General features: G+C 36.3%; 4 protein-coding genes across 5 annotated transcripts; all 4 read left to right on the forward strand.

Moving 5' to 3' along the window:
• Positions 1-4,832: 4,832 nt before the first annotated feature.
• On the forward strand, positions 4,833-6,969 carry LOC135939758 (uncharacterized). Its single transcript, XM_065484310.1, has 4 exons — positions 4,833-5,739; positions 5,802-5,901; positions 6,448-6,552; positions 6,616-6,969. Exons 1-4 carry the CDS (start codon positions 4,934-4,936, stop codon positions 6,820-6,822), a joined length of 1,218 nt encoding a protein of 405 aa, XP_065340382.1. The 5' UTR covers positions 4,833-4,933; the 3' UTR covers positions 6,823-6,969.
• A 2,085-nt stretch (positions 6,970-9,054) lies between these two features.
• Positions 9,055-11,701, forward strand: LOC135940467 (androgen-dependent TFPI-regulating protein-like). 2 transcript variants are annotated; one of them, XM_065485362.1, is made up of 6 exons: positions 9,055-9,180; positions 10,257-10,470; positions 10,776-10,919; positions 10,972-11,186; positions 11,243-11,394; positions 11,456-11,701. In XM_065485362.1, the coding sequence occupies exons 1-6, from the start codon at positions 9,137-9,139 to the stop codon at positions 11,503-11,505; spliced, it is 819 nt and encodes a 272-aa protein (XP_065341434.1). In that variant the 5' UTR covers positions 9,055-9,136; the 3' UTR covers positions 11,506-11,701. The 2 variants fall into 2 exon arrangements, with proteins under 2 accessions (XP_065341434.1, XP_065341435.1); XM_065485363.1 differs by lacking the exon at positions 9,055-9,180 and adding an exon at positions 9,194-9,320.
• Positions 11,702-12,478: 777 nt separating this feature from the next.
• On the forward strand, positions 12,479-14,211 carry LOC135939566 (androgen-dependent TFPI-regulating protein-like). Its single transcript, XM_065484026.1, has 5 exons — positions 12,479-12,814; positions 13,236-13,379; positions 13,436-13,650; positions 13,721-13,872; positions 13,931-14,211. Exons 1-4 carry the CDS (start codon positions 12,629-12,631, stop codon positions 13,833-13,835), a joined length of 660 nt encoding a protein of 219 aa, XP_065340098.1. The 5' UTR covers positions 12,479-12,628; the 3' UTR covers positions 13,836-13,872; positions 13,931-14,211.
• A 1,015-nt stretch (positions 14,212-15,226) lies between these two features.
• On the forward strand, positions 15,227-17,274 carry LOC135939167 (androgen-dependent TFPI-regulating protein-like). Its single transcript, XM_065483395.1, has 6 exons — positions 15,227-15,422; positions 15,911-16,125; positions 16,296-16,439; positions 16,494-16,708; positions 16,768-16,919; positions 16,978-17,274. Exons 2-6 carry the CDS (start codon positions 15,940-15,942, stop codon positions 17,025-17,027), a joined length of 747 nt encoding a protein of 248 aa, XP_065339467.1. The 5' UTR covers positions 15,227-15,422; positions 15,911-15,939; the 3' UTR covers positions 17,028-17,274.
• The last annotated feature ends 74 nt before the right edge of the window (positions 17,275-17,348 follow it).

The following is a 17,348-nucleotide window of genomic DNA, read 5'->3' on the forward strand; positions in this document are numbered from 1 at the left end:
GTCAAAAGAGAGGTTAAAAAATTAAACGATCTTTGAAAGTTCACGAATCGAATGAAAATTTCAGAGGCTTAAGCTGACAACTTTAATAAACCGAGTCCCTGCATTAGGCGCAGGCTACGACATTGGCCAGTCTTTGTCGTCCGTAGCACGCGATTGTCAAGAAACAATGGAAGTCCGATGTGGAACATTATTTGTGCTTTCTTTTGATTTTTTTAAGTCTTTATTTAGCCTAGTGGCAACATATTTCGTTATTTTATTACAAATGAGTGGAAAATAAGATTGTGAATTTAAGTTTTGGTAATAATGATCATGTTTGGCATATATTCATTATGTTTGATTTAAAAACAAAAACAATTAGTTCATTGTTTGTTAACTAGGTAGCAAATTTAATGTTGATATTTGTGTAGTGAAGGAAAAAATCCTTCAACAGTCGGATATTATCATTCAAATATTGGTTTGTGCAATGTGAAATAAACAAAAGTATGTTAGAAATCTAGAAATTTACTGAAGGAAAAGAAAAAAATCTAGAATTCTCCGAAATGTAAAAAAGGGGTTGATATTTTATCTCTTATAACTAAAATATCAAATTCTTCCTGAAAACTAAATTGTTAAATTAATGTGCATACGTGTGTGCAATTATTATTTCAAAACAGATGGGCTGCATGCTGCATTCGAGATGAGTTAAGTACGTTCTATTGTGCTGTCAAGCTATTCCGAGATAAAACATTTTGATTTTAATATTTAAATTAAATTTATTATTTCTAAGAAAGGACTAAAGAAATCTGCCACGATGAGTGTTGATCACTTTTACCATTGCAAAAAAGGGCGAAGTTATAATACTGACTAATTTATTTCACACTCCAATTAAAATTTTATTGATTGATGAGTTCTAGTACCATAATTATATAGTTTTAATTAACATAAAGCATATTGATGGATATCATTTTGTTATCAATCATTATCTGTATGGCATGTTTAGAGAGGGAAGATCGCTCAGAAATTAATTTTAATTCGTAACCTCTCCTGAAAAATTAGGCTGCTGTAGCACTTTGATGGCAAAACTATTGAGAGTGCCTGTCAATTAACTTTGGAAGGTTGAAGTATATACTTATGGAAATGAATTATGAACCACTTAAAGATGACACGAAGCAACATAATAATGAATTAAATTTTATTGAATATAGACCCAAGCATTATTTCTTTAGTGCTCAACTAGTAGTTGTGGTTTCACGTTCTCAGCGTTGACCTACAATTTGGCTGACCACGTTCTGTCATGAAAAGAGCAAATATTAGTGACATTCAAAGGCCTAGCGCATCCTATATGCGTTACATATTCACCACAAATTTGTGTTTTGGTTCTTTAATTTGGGAAATCAAGAATCCACTGAAACGTTGGCTTGGCGAGATCTACGAAATAGCACTTATCATTATTTCAGGCGCTTTTTGCCTTTATATTTACGCTGATTTTCAAATTAACACTTCAAGCTTTAGAAGTTTATCTAACACACTGGCTATGCTTTTCTATATGCTATACTATTTTAAGAGTTTCATATCCGCCTTGAGTTTTAGAATCACGCGTCGCTCAGTAAGAAATCTGCTCAATGACAGCGGATTCGCTAGTCTCAATGATTTAAACATCAGACCGGCTTCACTCTTGGCGGCAAAGGAGACATTCAAAATATTTTTCCTCCTTCCCATGATAATTGCGTTTGCAATATTAATTTTTCAAACTTACTTGATTATCGGCCCGATTGCAACTAATCTCAAAACAAGCGAGAATTACTATCCATCAAATGACACTATTGTATTTCAGTTTGCGAACAGAACATATTCCGCAAATTTCAAAGTGTACATTATACGATATTACCTTTTTACAGCTGCTGGATTTTTCACGACGTGTAAAACAGTGTCTCAGAATGCAGTTTTTCTTTATCTAGTGTGCTTTGCCAAATACAATGTTAAATTTTTACGGAAAACAGTAGGGGAAACTGTTAAAAAAGTGGCAACGGCAAAATATTGTAACGATTTCTTGCTTTCTGAATGGATTCACAACCAGCAAAAAGTCTCAACATCGATGGAAAAACTCAACAAGTGCTACCGTGGCTACCTAATCTCTTTAATTAGCGTTGATACTGCTGCTTTGTGCTTGGTTGCCTACCTTATGTCAACAGTAAGTTTTCAAATTAAAGTTTGTTATCCTTTGTAAATAGGTTGTATTTCACAGCGAAGTGAATTATTGCGCGCCGCTATGTACATGTCATTGCTGATGTTGGCTCTAATGAACATAATTTCGTATTGCTACGCAGGCCAGCTCTTAAAAACGGAGGTAAATTTCAATTTAATTAATTGTGGTGAAAATTTAAAAATTATATTTTCATTAGAGCATGAGACTCGTGACAACGATTAATCGAATTCCACTCTTGGGAAATCGACAGGATATTGGCCAGTCTTTATTTTCGGTGACACGTGATTGCGAAAACACGTTGGAAATGCGATGCGGACCTTTCTTTGTAATTTCCTTTCGATTTCTCACTTCACTCTTCAGCCTGGTTGCGACATACTTTGTTGTTTTAGTGCAATTAAAAGAGTAATATACTGATATTTTCTTTACATTTTTTTATTTAGCAATGAACCGAAAATCAATTATCATTTTGCACTGCCACATCAAGCAAATTTATTTATTTTAACAAATCAATAATTTTGACAGCATTTTCTTGAAAGCTCACCTGCGTCATTCAAAGAAGTGCTATGTATAATAATAGCTCAAGACAGCAATCTTCTGTTCAATTTGCGCAAACATTAAAGATTGATCGTTGTAAAGGTGTTTAAGTGCATTTCAGTCAAGACAGCTATGGCACCAAAGCGTGGACACGTCCCGCAATATTTGCGAGTCATTTGCACGTTTAATCTGATTTTTGGCTCCATCTTAACAGAAATAAGACACCCGTTGAAATACTTGCTCTGTGAACTCTATGATCTTTTAATTTTCATTCTCTCTGGGTTCGCTACAGTGAATATTCTCGTATTAAGTGTAGAAAATATTACGATGGACCTTCTTTCTATCTTGAGCCATGTCTTTTTCACTTTGCATTTTTCAAAAGTTTTCTTGGCCTGCCTTGGCTTCAAAGTTAAGCGCCGATTAGTATTAACATTGACATCAGAGAGTAGAGATATCCTCCGCCATAATTTGTTGAAGAGAGAACCGGTGACAAAAAAATGTTTCTTGCTTATTTTTATCTTGCCAATTTTAATTGTAGCCTATTCATATGCTTATCAACTGTATTCGCTGTTTGGCCCGGTTTTAAATTCTTATAAACTTGGCGAATACAATCCGATGAATGGCACGGTTACCATTCGTAAGGGAAACTCAACCGAACATGTGCAACTCAGCAGTCTTATTCTTCGAAGGTTTTTCATAACTACGATTGGATATACTATGATGTTTAAAACTGTCCTACTTAATTCATTCATTCTGTACCATTTGTGCATCATAATAGAAAACATTAAATTCCAACGGAAAACGTTAGCTGACGCAGTGAAAAGATCCACCATTCCTAAATTTGGATGTAATTCACCATTTTCTCGGTGGATCGATATCCAAAATAAGATTTTCAATACTATGGAAAGGATCAATAAGTGTTTCCATTTTTATTTATTATTCTTGATGTCTTTTGATTCCGTGAAACTGTGCTTGATTGCATTCTTTGCTGTCAGGGTAAGTGCTGCTTTTTAAAAAAGCAAAATATTTGAATTTAAAGTTCCAGGCAACCAATTGGTCGCAGTTTTCCTTCTTTCAACCATTTTTGCTTGTTTCATCATCCACTGCTTTCGCATTCTGCTACGCTGGACAGTCAGTAAAGAGAGAGGTACGACCTCCATTTTTCATTCACCACAAAACTAATCGACGTATTTTGCAGAGTTTCAAACTGATAACAGCCATACATCGAATTCCTATGCTTAGCGTGCAATCTGGAATTGGACAGTCCTTAGCTGCAATAGCAAGCGATTGTGAAAATACTTTGGAACTCAGATGCGGATCTTTTTTTGTGCTTAACTATAAATTTCTCACATCATTGTTTAGTTTAATTGCTACTTATTTTGTAGTTTTAGTGCAAATTAAAGATAGTTAAAATTCTATAGCTAATATAAAGAATGTATAGATAGAGAATACTTTTAATGTAATAGATGTGGGTGTGCTTTCAATTACAAGTGCATGGCCCTTTTAGTGAGCCTGTGCGCCTGGTGCAACCATGTTATCAGTTCGCGGTGTTATTATGGGACCCAAGTTTCAAAATTCGTGCTAGCACAGTGCGTGATTTTCCCGGTCCTCGGACAGAGATAAAAAGAAAAAATTAGGAATTATTTTATGTAAAATGTGTATCTGTCATTTTTTTCATAATTTAAAGAAAAACAAACTGTGCAGACACGCATTTAAATTAAATTTATTTGCTAATTTTAATTAAAAGAGGTACATCATTTTAATTAAGATTCCTTTTAATATCCTTAATGTCTTGGAAGCTTTACCGATAAATTTTGCATATGAAATAATTTGAAAGCTGTTCGTAACTTTGCTTATTTATCTGAAATATTTTGAACGGCATTCGGTTTATATTTGCAAGTAAAAGCCTTGAATCAAACACAAAACAACTCTGTGGCTTCTTTCTAGAACTTGATAATTTCTCTTTGAAAATTACTCCCTCGTTAACATTTACATGTCTTCAAGTGAGTAAGAGAGTTTCCATATTAAAGTGGAAAGTAAGACGTCTTGTTGGGAGCACCCTCAGTGCCCCCCAACAGAGCGAAAACACCCTCTAAGTTCATGCGTATTGCACGGCTCCAATCAGATGTGTTGCAGAGGCAGCTGAGCAAACTTTCCGCGCCGAGAGTGCGGGCAACTGGGTCGGCTCATTCACCTGTCCGCAGCAGCACGAGCATGTTGCTCTGTGAGGACAGCAACCTGCCCCTGAGCAAAACCATCCTGTTGTGCAACCTGCTGTCAGGGTATTGTCTGCAGCCCAGGTGCCGCCGAGGATCCAAGTGGAAGCGAGTATTTTTCGTGTTGCAGGAGTGCTACGAGTCTGCGCTCAATCTGGTCATTTTCGGACTGACCACGGCCGTGGCCTGGGTCGTTTTGACCGGGACCAAAGACAGCGGAGGCAACTTCGCAGCGTTCATCAACTCCATCCGCGGAGTGCTGTTCGCGACGTATATTTGCTTTTCTTCGTTATTTTTGAAATTTTCAAAAAAACAGCTGCAAAAGATTTTCAAAGAGACGACGCGGATTGTCAAGTTGGAAGGCTTCCGCCAGCTGCAGAGACAGTGCCTGGCCAAAACAACCAAGCGCACCGTGTGCTCCTACTTTTTGCCACCTCTGCTGGCCGCCTACATATCGGTAATAATGAACTTCGTGTTGACTGTGATGGTTGTGTCCGGATATTACGAAGACAAAGTATTCAACACGGACGAGAGCGACAGCAAAAAGATCTACACGACAATAGATCCGTTCAAGTACATCCGCATTTTGATCTTTTTGATCTTCTGTTACCTGAAGCAAGCTTCACACGACGCGATTTTCCTGCATCTTTATTGCTTCGTGGCCGAGGAGTTAAAGCTGTTGCGACAGGAGTTGCGGCAGGTCATGAAAGAAAACCAACAAATACTGTCTGCTGTCGTCGACCCATTTGTTCCCATGGCGATTAATATTGAGAGCTGGCTCGCCTTTCAGCAAACTTTGGCGAGGTAAGAGTAACAGGAAAGTTTTGATCAATTGGAATGTTTTTGCTACGATCTTATTTCTCCAGATTGATGCGCAGGATCAATTCCTTCGCGTACCCCTACATCATTGTTATGGCTGGTTATAATGCGGGGATTCTTTGCATCACAGCTTACCTTTTCTCAAAGGTAAAGTGAATTTCTTTTGAATATATATATGATTGAATCGCTTCATTCAGCCTTTTCCTCTAAATTTATTCATGAGAAAGTAAAAGTTTATTTTCAAACAAATTTGGTATTATAATGAGAAAAACTTCCTGTTGTCTTTATAAATATATATTTATTTTGCAATATTTAAACTTAGTATGCTCTAGATAAAAAAATTTCTCTTCAAATCTTCAAAATTTTCAGTCTGGTATCGTGAGTAAAATGCTATGATACAAATATCTCATACAAATCAGTCAAAGTACATAATATATAAGTGTTAATATCCAGATTTTTTATGATAAAATCTTAAAATTTTAGACACAAAAATAACTGAAAAACCAATATTCCCAACAATAATAAAAAATTCCAAATTTTCTTCTTCGAATCATTAAAAACGTGAAAATAAGTAGCACCCTGGACCTCTTATTTGTTTTTTAAGAAAACTAATTTAATCTCACATTTCAAAAGGCTGTTTTCTAATTAAGTTGTCTGTTTACTTTGAGACTTAATTGTTTACTCCCTCTGTAGCTAACAGACTCGCCTGCCTTCAAATTGGCCGTCTTTGGCTACATGATGAACTCCATTATACGCATTTCCCTTTTTTGCGAAGCGGGACACAGGTTGAGAAAGGAGGTCAGCCGTTTTTAGAACAACAACGAAAACGACGCAAATGTAACTCAATTTCATTTTTAACAGGGTCTAGCAATTTGCGACGTGATTTACAAAGCACCTGTACTGCGAACCGCCCCCAGCGTCGGACTCGCGCTCCACTCCGTCGCATTGGATTGCCAGCGATCGTTTGTCGCTCGCGGCGGCCCCTTTTTCACCCTCTCCGTCGAGTTCTTCACCTCAGTAGCCGGGGCCGTGCTCACCTACTTTGTCGTTTTGATTCAATTTAAATGAAGCTCTTACAATAAAATCGCTCTAAATTACTGTTTGAACATTCGATTGTGTTTGAAAGAGCCTGTCGCTAGGCAACCTGCTGCTTTTTGGGAGTCCAACAGGTTGCATACCAGCCCAGGGGTTCGTCTCCTGACGCTCATGCTTTTCTACCGCAAAGCTTTGATATTTAAATTTCACGAAATGGATGGCACCATAAATGTAGCAATTTGCGGGTCTCAGTCTTTGTAAAAAAAACTGACCTTCTACCTCCGCACTTGCGTAAGCTGATCGATGAAGGTCAAACTATTTTCGAAGCTTTCGCACAGTTTACTTTCTTTGATATTTTAGGTTATCGATTACTCAAGCAATAAGGAAAGTAAAGCATTTGATCCGCAAACATTGCTCAAAGCTAATCACTATCTTCTGCATGTCTAAAACCTCAAAATCGCATTTCAGTAGCAGCCTTCTTACAAGATAATGCTGACCGAGGACCGGAAGATTCGAGCAATTCTGCTCGTTTGTTCATTCACTGGATTCACGCTCACAAGCCCAAAAGGTGCGGGTGCCACCACTCTACGTGTCATCCAATTTTTGGGTTACTTCGTGACAAGCACTCTCGTCATATTTTCAACGGCTTCATCTCTAAAAATCATCCGCGACTGGGAGCACAAGCAAAATTTGGCCCACTCCATTTACCAACTGCGTGTGCCCGTTTTATTTTCATACGTTGCTATTTTGTCCGTCATAATCCACAGGAGGAAGGCTAAAATATTAGAAATTTTTGCGCACTTCGAGAATATCAATATTAAAAACTGCTGCCTATTCAGGGAGTTCGGGGATATTTCTGAAAGGGCCAGCAAACGCACCCTTAAATATTACTTTCTGCTGCCTTTTCTATTCTCGCTTTTAATTATAACCCTACTCTCGTTGCTGTCAACGGCAGCCGCCCTCAACTTCTATCACGACAGTTTCTTTGAAATGACAAATGCCAGCACTATCCACGCGGTTGACATTGTACAATACTTTGTCCTTCTCGTAATTTCCAATTTGATGAACCTCAAGTCATGCGGGCAAGATGCTGTTGTTCTTCACACCTATTGCTTGATGGCAGAGGAAATTGCTGTTCTCACGGAGATGCTGTATGACGTGGAAATCGAGCTCAGACAATCGTTTAAACACCAGCTTGTGGTCTTGGATGCCTGGGTCGAATACCAGCAGAGCTTGTCAAAGTAAATATTTTGGTCTTTGGAATTATAGCTAACCAACTTTTTTGTGAATATCAGGTTACTGAAAAGGATCAACGAAGTTATGACTCCATACGTATTTACCCTGTCAGCTTACAACGCGTGCACGATGTGCGTTGCTGCATTTCTTTTTGAGCAGGTCATATCAGCAATAATACAGAAGATAAATAAAGTTAATAAATTTATCTTAATCTAGTTCACAGAATCGTTCACTTTGATGTTGATATCAATGTCTTATATTATGGCTGCGGCAATCAAGATAACAATGTTTTGCGAAACAGGACAACGGCTTTTATTGAGTGTAAGCTGATCCTTCTGCCAATAACGACTTGAATTTTGTAAGCGTCTTACTATTTGTGCAGGGAATGAATTTGTCTGAGGAAATTCTGCGTCTGCCCGTCAAAATAAGATTGTCTCCAAGTCTCGGTATGACTCTCCATTCAGTGGCGCTCGATTGTAACAGATGCTTCGTTGCGAAGTGCGGACCGTTTTTTATCCTCTCATTTCAATTTCTGTTTTCGGTTCTTGGAACTGTTTTGACTTACTTTGTCGTTTTGATGCAGCTGAAATAAAATAAAATGTTTCTTATGAACTCACTAAGAGAAGTTTTACGAAACATAAAAACAATAGAAAATTAATTAAAAGAAAACAAATCATCTTTTATTTATCTCAAATTAGCTATTTTGTTGATACTAAATATCATGGAGGATAATAAGCTACGAAATCTTAAAATTCCCTGCCTGTGCGTTTACTTCAATTAATTAATATACTATTGATTTTTTAATGAACTCAAACATTGACCCAAAAGTCCGCACTCATCAAATCAATTTCTGAGTTTGATCCGTTAAGAGAAAAAATCTACACATGATAAGTAAGCGAATAGTTCATGGGCAGGTTTGCAGTGAAATTGCTCTCGTTGAAGCCATACAAGCAGACTGCACTTTTTGCTCATAGTGAAAATATTGACGGGTGCGAAGGAGTCATTGCTATGCTGATTGTCGAGTAATGCTCTCTGTTAATATGCTGATAACCCTGGCGTGACCGAGAGGGCAAGGTTGACAGGGTCCCGGCCATCCACACGACGAGACGAGATGATTTATCCAGCGGGCCACTTTAGCCATGGCTTTGTGAGCGGGTGAGTACTGTCCTCATTCAATTGCTCAGAGATTTCAAGTCCACCGAAAAAGTTTCATTCTGACAGAGGTACAACAGCAACTATAATGAGATCATCTCATTAGAGGAATTTGAATTTCGTGGATTTTCATGAGATTTGTAGTAAGTTAATTCTTAGATGTGTGAAATTTTCGCTTGCATATTTCTTAGTTGGTCCTTTATATCTGCTTCAAATTAATTCGATTGCTTAGTAGATTATTAGAAATTAATTTTAAAAATCGTTTACTTAAATTTAATTAGAAGCAACAGTAATCCGATTTAAAAAAAGGTGAACTTTTAATTTTTAGGATTTTTAATCAACAGATGCGAAACGTGTACAAGTAGAATCCCTATTGCTATAAATACCCTTTGGAATTTTTTAATGTTATTTAAGCTGACTGTAAACTTAGTTCATAAAAATTATATTCGCCTGACGGCCAATCACTTGGTCAAATTGGTCTGAGGCATTAAAAGCTCGGGGTGCTTGTTTTTTCTTTAGTTCAGAAAGTGACGAAATTTGCAATTACCGCAGATGTCAAGATATTTACAAGGAACGGAGTAACTCTTTACCTGGTGAACTTTAGACAGGTTTATGCTGGATTTCCTAATTTCAAAATTTAACTTGAAGAGTGCCATTTGAGAGAGCAAAATGCTGCGGTGTCTTAGAACTAATAAGCTTTTATGTGAAAAATTAAAAAAAAATACATAATATAAACAAAATTTAATAGGAATCCAGGTGGATAATCGTTCTAAATTGTTTTTTAGTATTTTCAATTCATTTCTGGTTATCACTGTTAACTATGAGCAATAAACAAAAATCTTGCATCACTCATGTTGCTAGGGATGACGTCTAATATCAATAACCCTCAAGCCTTATCAGCAGACACGCTGTCCACATGTGACAACGCGCGCGTTCTTAAATTATAATGCACTAAGCGCAGAATCACGGGTCCTCTGATCTATAGCAAGCCTTGATTTATTTCTATTATTCATTAGACCATGCCAAGAAGTAGTACCTGGCTGTGTTCCAAATTAATTGAACAGAAACGTTTTCAACAGCCTCCTTGAGCACATCACCACAAGCAAAATGAGCAGCAAGACGGACGGCATAAAGCACCATTGTGTGACCTTTTTCCATGGGTCAGTGGTCACCTACTATGCCATCGTTGATTTCCACATGGCCCAAGCCAACTACAATTTGTACCAGTCCGACCACCCCATCACCAAAATGTTCCTCTGCGGTGTCTTACACTTCTTTACAACTTGGAATCAGGTTAGAGCTTAATTGTTTATTGCGTAGACACCAAACGCCAATTTTTTTCAGCTTTAAAATTTAATTAAAATAGCATTTTTAATAAAACCCTCTTAATGATCTGGTTAAGTGTAAGATTATTTTAGATTTGCATGTTTTTCAGTTACCTAAATGGTATTTTTTATTAATCGATTTATATTTAGTCGTTTTTAGATAAAAATGTGTTGAGCAATAATAATAATTTCAATAAAATCACAAATTCATATTAATCCCTATCTAAATTTTGTGTATTAAAACTATTTCTTAGTTTTTATTTATTTTTGCAGGTTTTCCACCAACTTTACTTTCTGCTAAGTCTGGTACAAGACCTCCTGACCTACTCAACAAACCGCGATCACTTACAATTTTGCTCGTGGTTCGACTCGATAAAATACAAATACTTCGTTCCAATTCTTATGCCAGCTACGTTCGTAAGTGTAAATTTGATTGAATTCAAACAATTCTATACAACCAATTGTACAGATGACCATGGTGAATTACTGGACCATTCACTTAATCGCACCGCATCTTATGCTGGCCGAACTTCTTCAATTTTATGCCCCATGGCTTAATCACGCGGTGCACACTTTCATCACGCCGATTATACTTGGAGAGTTCTTTATCACCACACATGGCATCCCGTCGTGGAGGAAGGGATTCAAGTACTCCACGATTTTGATGGCTTGCTACGCTGGATGGTAAAGCAATGAATGCACTCGTTGAAAGAAGAATTTAATTTTTTTTGTTTATACAGGGTGTATCCATTTGGATTTCTCCTTGGCCAGTGGCCCTATCCTTTTCTGGAGGTGATGAACGCAACGCACCATATTTTATTCTTCCCTTCAATGTTTATCCACGGCTACTTCTGGTACATAGTCTTCAGATACGCTGAAAAGCAGTTGTACGGTATGCTAAAAATTTATAGATATTTTTTAGCACCCTGTGCTAAAATTGCTTTTCATTGCAGGTGAATATGCATCAACGAGTGCAGCCACGAATGGAAAGAAGAAAGACTGATGCCCTTTTAAACTGCATGCTTTCAATGTGATATCAATAATCCAATATTTTTTATGTGCCATTTCGAAATGGATAAAAATTCGCTGGTCGAAAATAAAATTATGACAAACTGAAGAATATAAATGCATAAATGATGGTGGATTATTTTGATTATCTTTATACTATGATAAAACAATAAAAAATGAATGTAACCAGATCAATATACGTATAATAACAAGTCCTCAATGTTAAAGAAGGAAAAAAGCGATGTTAGTGATTAATTATAGGAAATTAATAATCAAAGAACCGATTAATACAAGTCATAAAGCATCTACGTTTTTAATTTTGCCTTAATTAATTACAACACAAACTGACCAGTAGCTGATCAACAGCATGTGACTAATTTTGGCAAAAACGCCTGAACGTATAAGCAACGTTGGGTCAGGTTTGACCTCAAACCTGGAAGCCCACTGCCGCGATAGTTAGCATGAAAACAAAATTATATCCATATAAGTACCCCAAACACATGTCAGCATTATAGGCCTCACCAATGAAACTTAATCTCAATAAATGAAATTATTTGCATAGAGCTGGTTAAGCAGAATTAACTGTTAATCCACGTAGAGGTCATTTTTGTTATAGCCGCACCCTTAAATGAAATGTATGCAGCTCAGTTGCGCTCCTGAAACACAGTATTTTTCTTTTGAACTAATTGAAGAGCGAGGGTGCGAATCATCCTCGATTGAAAGATCCTTTAAAATCACGTTCATTTCGATAGATTACAAATTCAATTGTCGGTGCCAGAAAATCTTTATAAATATTAGTTATTCGCAATTTCATTCCATTTCTGCTTAGTGAGCCAAAAAATGAACAAAGATTTTAAATCAATGATGCAGTCATACGGCATCTAATATCAATAATTAGCGAGACGTTTCAGCAAACATGCTGTCCACGTGTGACAGCGCGTGCTTAAATGAAAGTGCACTGACTGAGCGCAGAATCACGGTTTCTCTGATCTCATAGCAACCACCGCTTTATTTCTACAATTCATTCGACCATGCCAAGAACTTCATGGCTGTGTTCCAGATTAATTGAACATAAACATTTACAACTGCATCCTTGAGGATATAACACCACAGGCAAAATGACCAACAAGACGACCGTCATAAAACACCATTGTGTGACCTGTTTCCACGGATTTGTGGTGGCCTTCTATGCCATCGTCGATTTTTACATGGCCCAAGCCAACTACAATTTGTACCAGTCTGACCTACCCATCACCAAAATGTTCCTTGGTGGTGCCTTCCATTTCTTCACGACTTGGAATCAGGTGGGAGGGTTTGTTTACATTGCTTTAAATCAATTAATTATAAATATTTTTATTGTTTATCATTTTTTTTCGAAGAGGAATAATTACACGCAAGTTTGAAATTGTTTGTTTTAATAATTTCAAAATTTGTATGATTTTGAGTAGTTTTGTGATAGTCGATCATGCTACTGCTCTAAATGACTTAAATCATTAATCTATATCAGCCAAAAATTATTTCATCTCCATGATAACGTTTGAATTAATTGTGAGAAATAACGAATTGGTCCTACTCCGCATGGTATTAATTAAGGATGGGTGGTTATGAGGAATATTTGAAATGTAATTTGTTGGGTTTCTTAAAAACTTTTGAGTTCGAATGTTTTTAATTTGATGCTTTTTATATAATTTAATTATTATATAATTTATTGTGTTTTATTTGCAGACTTTGCACCAATTTTACTTTCTGTTGAGTCTGGTGCAAGACCTCTTGACCTTCTCAACAAACCGCAATCACGTCAAGTTTTGCTTGTGGTTCGATTCAATTAGAAATAAATACTTTATTCCAGTTATAATGCCAGCTACATTCGTAAGACAAATATGATTGGACCTCCTTTTTTATTTAATGAACCAACTATTATGCAGATGACCACTGTAAATTACTGGACCGTCCACCTCATGGCACCGCATCTCATGTTGGCCGAACTTCTCAAAATTTATGGCCCGTGGCTTAATCACGCAGTGCACACTGTCATCGCGCCGATTATAATTGGAGAGTTCTTTCTCACCACTCATGGGGTCCCATCGTGGGGAAAAGGATTTAAATACACCACGATTTTGATGGCTAGCTACGGTGCTTGGTATAGTAGTGATTACACTCATAAAACTCAATACAAAGCTTATCAGAATTAATGGTTTGTTTATGTGCAGGGTTTATCCATTTGGATTTATTCTTGGCCAGTGGCCCTATCCTTTTCTGGAGGAGATGAACGCTACACACCATATTTTATTCTTTCATTCAATGTTCATTGAAGCCTATTTCTAGTATATTGTCTTCAGATACGCTGAAAAGCAGCTGTTCGGTATGCTAATATTTCTAGATATTTTATTACTCTTTGTACTAAATTTGCTCTTCACTAGGGGAAAATGCGTCACAAAGTGCAGCCACGAATGTAGAGAAGAGATACTGAAATGCTGATATTATGTCGCATGCATTAATTTTGTTATATTAATATTCCATAATTATACTCCGATTGAATCTGAATTTAATACATATCCGCAAGTCAAAATGATTAAGTTGTTAAAATAAAAAAGCGCATATGATGGACAAAGTAACTCCTGGAAAAAATTTAACAATCAATGAATATTACGAAGCCGTGTGTGATTTATATTGATTCATGAAATAAAAATTAATAGATAATCCAAGTTCTTTGTTTAGAGATTTCATAAATAATCTTATAGTATGCGCATCCGATATAAAAATTCGATCTCAATTAGAAAAATACTAGGTAGTTGATCTGCTGCTACGACGTTATGATAATGCGATTTTGACTCGCTTATTTGGCAAGATGCCTCCACATTAACAACTTTTGGTTAGGCCTGCTATTTAGTCAGAAAGCACATTGTCGGCATAGAAAGCTTAAAAAACTGTATGATTTTAAGTTCTTGAAGGCTCGCATAAGCCTGCCAGAAGACTGGATATTTTTCCATAAACTACATATTTTGAATATTAATGGTTAAAAAAAACAGTTATAATAGGCCATAAAAAGTCAATTTTCTTATGATAACCTTTTTAAATGAAGAGCAAGGGCGCAAACCATCGGCTGATTGGAACTTTACGGGCTTATCATTCTCTTTACGAACTACAGAGCGAGTGATGATAGACCAAAAAATAACCCTCAGATAAATATAATTGAGTGGAATTGTGTTTGCATGAGAGCCAGGTGTTGTGATAGCATCGACTTGTTGAAGAAAGTATAAGATAAGAAAGCTATTGAAAAAGTGAAAAATTATTACTAGTATTTGTGCCGGATTGTCTAGCGGTGAGTATCTCTTTAACACCACTACAACAGCCTAAAGTAGTTTTATGATTATTTTTAAACTATATAACAATTTATTTTATTATTATTTATTAACAAATTTAAAATTTCACCCCATCAAGTTTTTTAGCCCAACGTACGTCAAATTTACTCAGTTGGAGGCACTGTACAAATATTTTTTCTTGTAAGACTAAAAAAATGACTTAGGAGCCAACAAAAATAAAAATAAAGGAATGGTTAAGCGAACAAAAATAATATTTTAACAGCTTTATAATTTAAATAGAGCATTTTTTTTATCTCAAAAAATGTACTAGAGTAAAAAGGTCTAGCAGTATTCTCGCACGTATGTGTCTCGTTGGTGATTTGGCCAGCGATGGCGTTGTGATAGATGCGCGAGATTTGCTGGTTAAGAGCAGAGTTCAAGGATGCTGGGTCTATTTCTATGGAGCTGATTATGCATATTAAAAAGCACAAAGAGAAGTGGGGAGCATTTTGGGTGTGGCATCACGTGCTATCGTTTGTTTTGAATTTCGAACAAGATGAAATTGCAGATGAAACACTGAAAATTTGTCGTCCAAGGAGTTTCAGTTAAGGTAATTGAGAGTAAAATTCATTAAATCACTAACTTTTTACTGGAAAGAATTAATCGGTTATAAAGTTCCACCACGGGAAAATATTGGTGTGCTTACCTTGTTGTCTGGAAGAAGAAAAAATGTGTGCTTTTTGTGCTCCGTGTATCCATGCAATAGATTTATAATGTTTTTATAATTCGTATATTTTTTTAATAAAAATCATATTGGCCTCATATTTGTTTTAATTTCAAGTATTGCAAATATTTAGAATGTAAATTAACATATTACTATCATCGATCGAAATATCAGCTACATAGCTAAATTCAATTCAACCGTATCTTCACTTGAAACCCGCACAGCCTAATCATTGATTAAAAATTTCTCTCATTCAGCACAGCAGAGGCGTTGAACAAAGAACACGCGGTCGCAAAGGCCCGACTAGTGTCCAAAAAATAGCTAGCCACTGGCAACTCTCCAAATAACTTATTACTTGAATAATTATTTTTCAGCCTCCAAAGGCAAGTTCACGGCGTGCACAATGATAAACAGGGCAGACAGCATAAAACATCATTGCGTGACCTTTTTCCATGGATCAGTGGTCACCTACTATGTCATTGTCGACTTCCACATGAGCCAAGCCAATTACCAACTGTACCAATCGAACCACCCGATCACCAAAATGTTTCTTAGTGGCAACACACAATTCTTCACGACCTGGAACCAGGTAAAAAGGTCAAATTAATAATTGAATTGCACGTAAAAAAGTGAGCAGCAAATTACAGGAAAAATAAATTAAATTATGAAAATTAAAAAAGTTTTAACAATGCAAGCGTAAATTTTTCATCGTAAAATTTTAATTTAAAATTATACATGTATGAAATCTTGTTTTTGCAGGCTTTACACCAACTGTTTTTCCTTCTCAGTTTCCTACAAGACATCCTGTCATACTCTAATAATGAAAATTACGTTAAATTTTGCTCATGGTTTGACGAGTTCAAATGCAAAATCTTCATACCAGTACTTATGCCTGCGACTTTCGTGAGTTTTCCCTTGACAAATCAATTCTTGTAAGTGTCATTATAACATTTTTAGATGACGATGATTAACTACTGGGCCATACATTTCATGGCTCCCCATCTTATGCTGGCTGATCTGCAAATATTCTATCCTCCCTGGCTGAATCACGCTGTGCACACTTTCATTACGCCAATCATACTGGGCGAATTTTTCATCACTACGCACAACATTCCGACTTGGAAGATAGGATTCAAATACGCTACGATTTTGATGGCTAGCTACGCAGGATGGTAAAAGGAATATTTTTGGCTATGACACTCTTAAAGCTACATATGTAATCTTCAATAAGGATTTATCCTCTTGGATTTTTCCTCAATCAGTGGCCCTACCCTTTCCTGGAAGTGCTTACCATCACGCGGCACATTTTATTCTGCCCGTTGATGTTTATTCACGGCTACTTCTGGTATATTGTGTCGAGATGCGCAGGAAACTATATTTATGGTATGCTAATTAATTGCATAATGAAAAAAAACATTCTAATTGTTTTGTCATATTTCAGGAGATTATTCAGGGATAAACGTTGAGTCAAGTAAGAAGAAGGAAAAGTAATCGATTTGAACCGTGTGATATATTTTTACGCTTCAATAGTATAACACTATTTTTACAAAAAAATCAGAATTGAAGACCCTGGCTGGATATAAACCTGTTTTAAAGGTTTTGAATACACAATTGGAGAGTGTGAAGAGAATGGAAAAAATGTGATAAAATATCAGTACAAATGATCCGAAAATCAAACAACTGAAGTTCAATATTTGTATAATTCTCCCGAAAATAAACGCTCAAATCAATATACATATTAGTCGAATTTTAGATTTTGATCTGAACTGAATGTGTTATAAAAAATAATTATTTCAGGTAGAAAAAAACATA

The sequence above is a fragment of the Cloeon dipterum genome, chromosome 3 (genome assembly GCF_949628265.1).
Source record: "Cloeon dipterum chromosome 3, ieCloDipt1.1, whole genome shotgun sequence".
In the NCBI taxonomy this organism is placed as follows: domain Eukaryota; kingdom Metazoa; phylum Arthropoda; class Insecta; order Ephemeroptera; family Baetidae; genus Cloeon; species Cloeon dipterum.

Coding starts and splice junctions, on each gene's coding strand:
- LOC135939758 (XM_065484310.1), top strand. CDS start 4,934: ATGTTGCTCTGTGAGGACAGCAACCTGCCCCTGAGCAAAACCATCCTG. Junction 5,740..5,801: donor TTTCAGCAAACTTTGGCGAG/GTAAGAGTAACA, acceptor TTATTTCTCCAG/ATTGATGCGCAGGATCAATT. Junction 5,902..6,447: donor CAGCTTACCTTTTCTCAAAG/GTAAAGTGAATT, acceptor CTCCCTCTGTAG/CTAACAGACTCGCCTGCCTT.
- LOC135939167 (XM_065483395.1), top strand. CDS start 15,940: ATGATAAACAGGGCAGACAGCATAAAACATCATTGCGTGACCTTTTTC. Junction 16,126..16,295: donor TCTTCACGACCTGGAACCAG/GTAAAAAGGTCA, acceptor TTGTTTTTGCAG/GCTTTACACCAACTGTTTTT. Junction 16,709..16,767: donor ATGGCTAGCTACGCAGGATG/GTAAAAGGAATA, acceptor ATCTTCAATAAG/GATTTATCCTCTTGGATTTT.
- LOC135939566 (XM_065484026.1), top strand. CDS start 12,629: ATGACCAACAAGACGACCGTCATAAAACACCATTGTGTGACCTGTTTC. Junction 12,815..13,235: donor TCTTCACGACTTGGAATCAG/GTGGGAGGGTTT, acceptor TTTTATTTGCAG/ACTTTGCACCAATTTTACTT. Junction 13,651..13,720: donor ATGGCTAGCTACGGTGCTTG/GTATAGTAGTGA, acceptor GTTTATGTGCAG/GGTTTATCCATTTGGATTTA.
- LOC135940467 (XM_065485362.1), top strand. CDS start 9,137: ATGATTTATCCAGCGGGCCACTTTAGCCATGGCTTTGTGAGCGG. Junction 10,471..10,775: donor TCTTTACAACTTGGAATCAG/GTTAGAGCTTAA, acceptor TTATTTTTGCAG/GTTTTCCACCAACTTTACTT. Junction 10,920..10,971: donor TTCTTATGCCAGCTACGTTC/GTAAGTGTAAAT, acceptor CCAATTGTACAG/ATGACCATGGTGAATTACTG.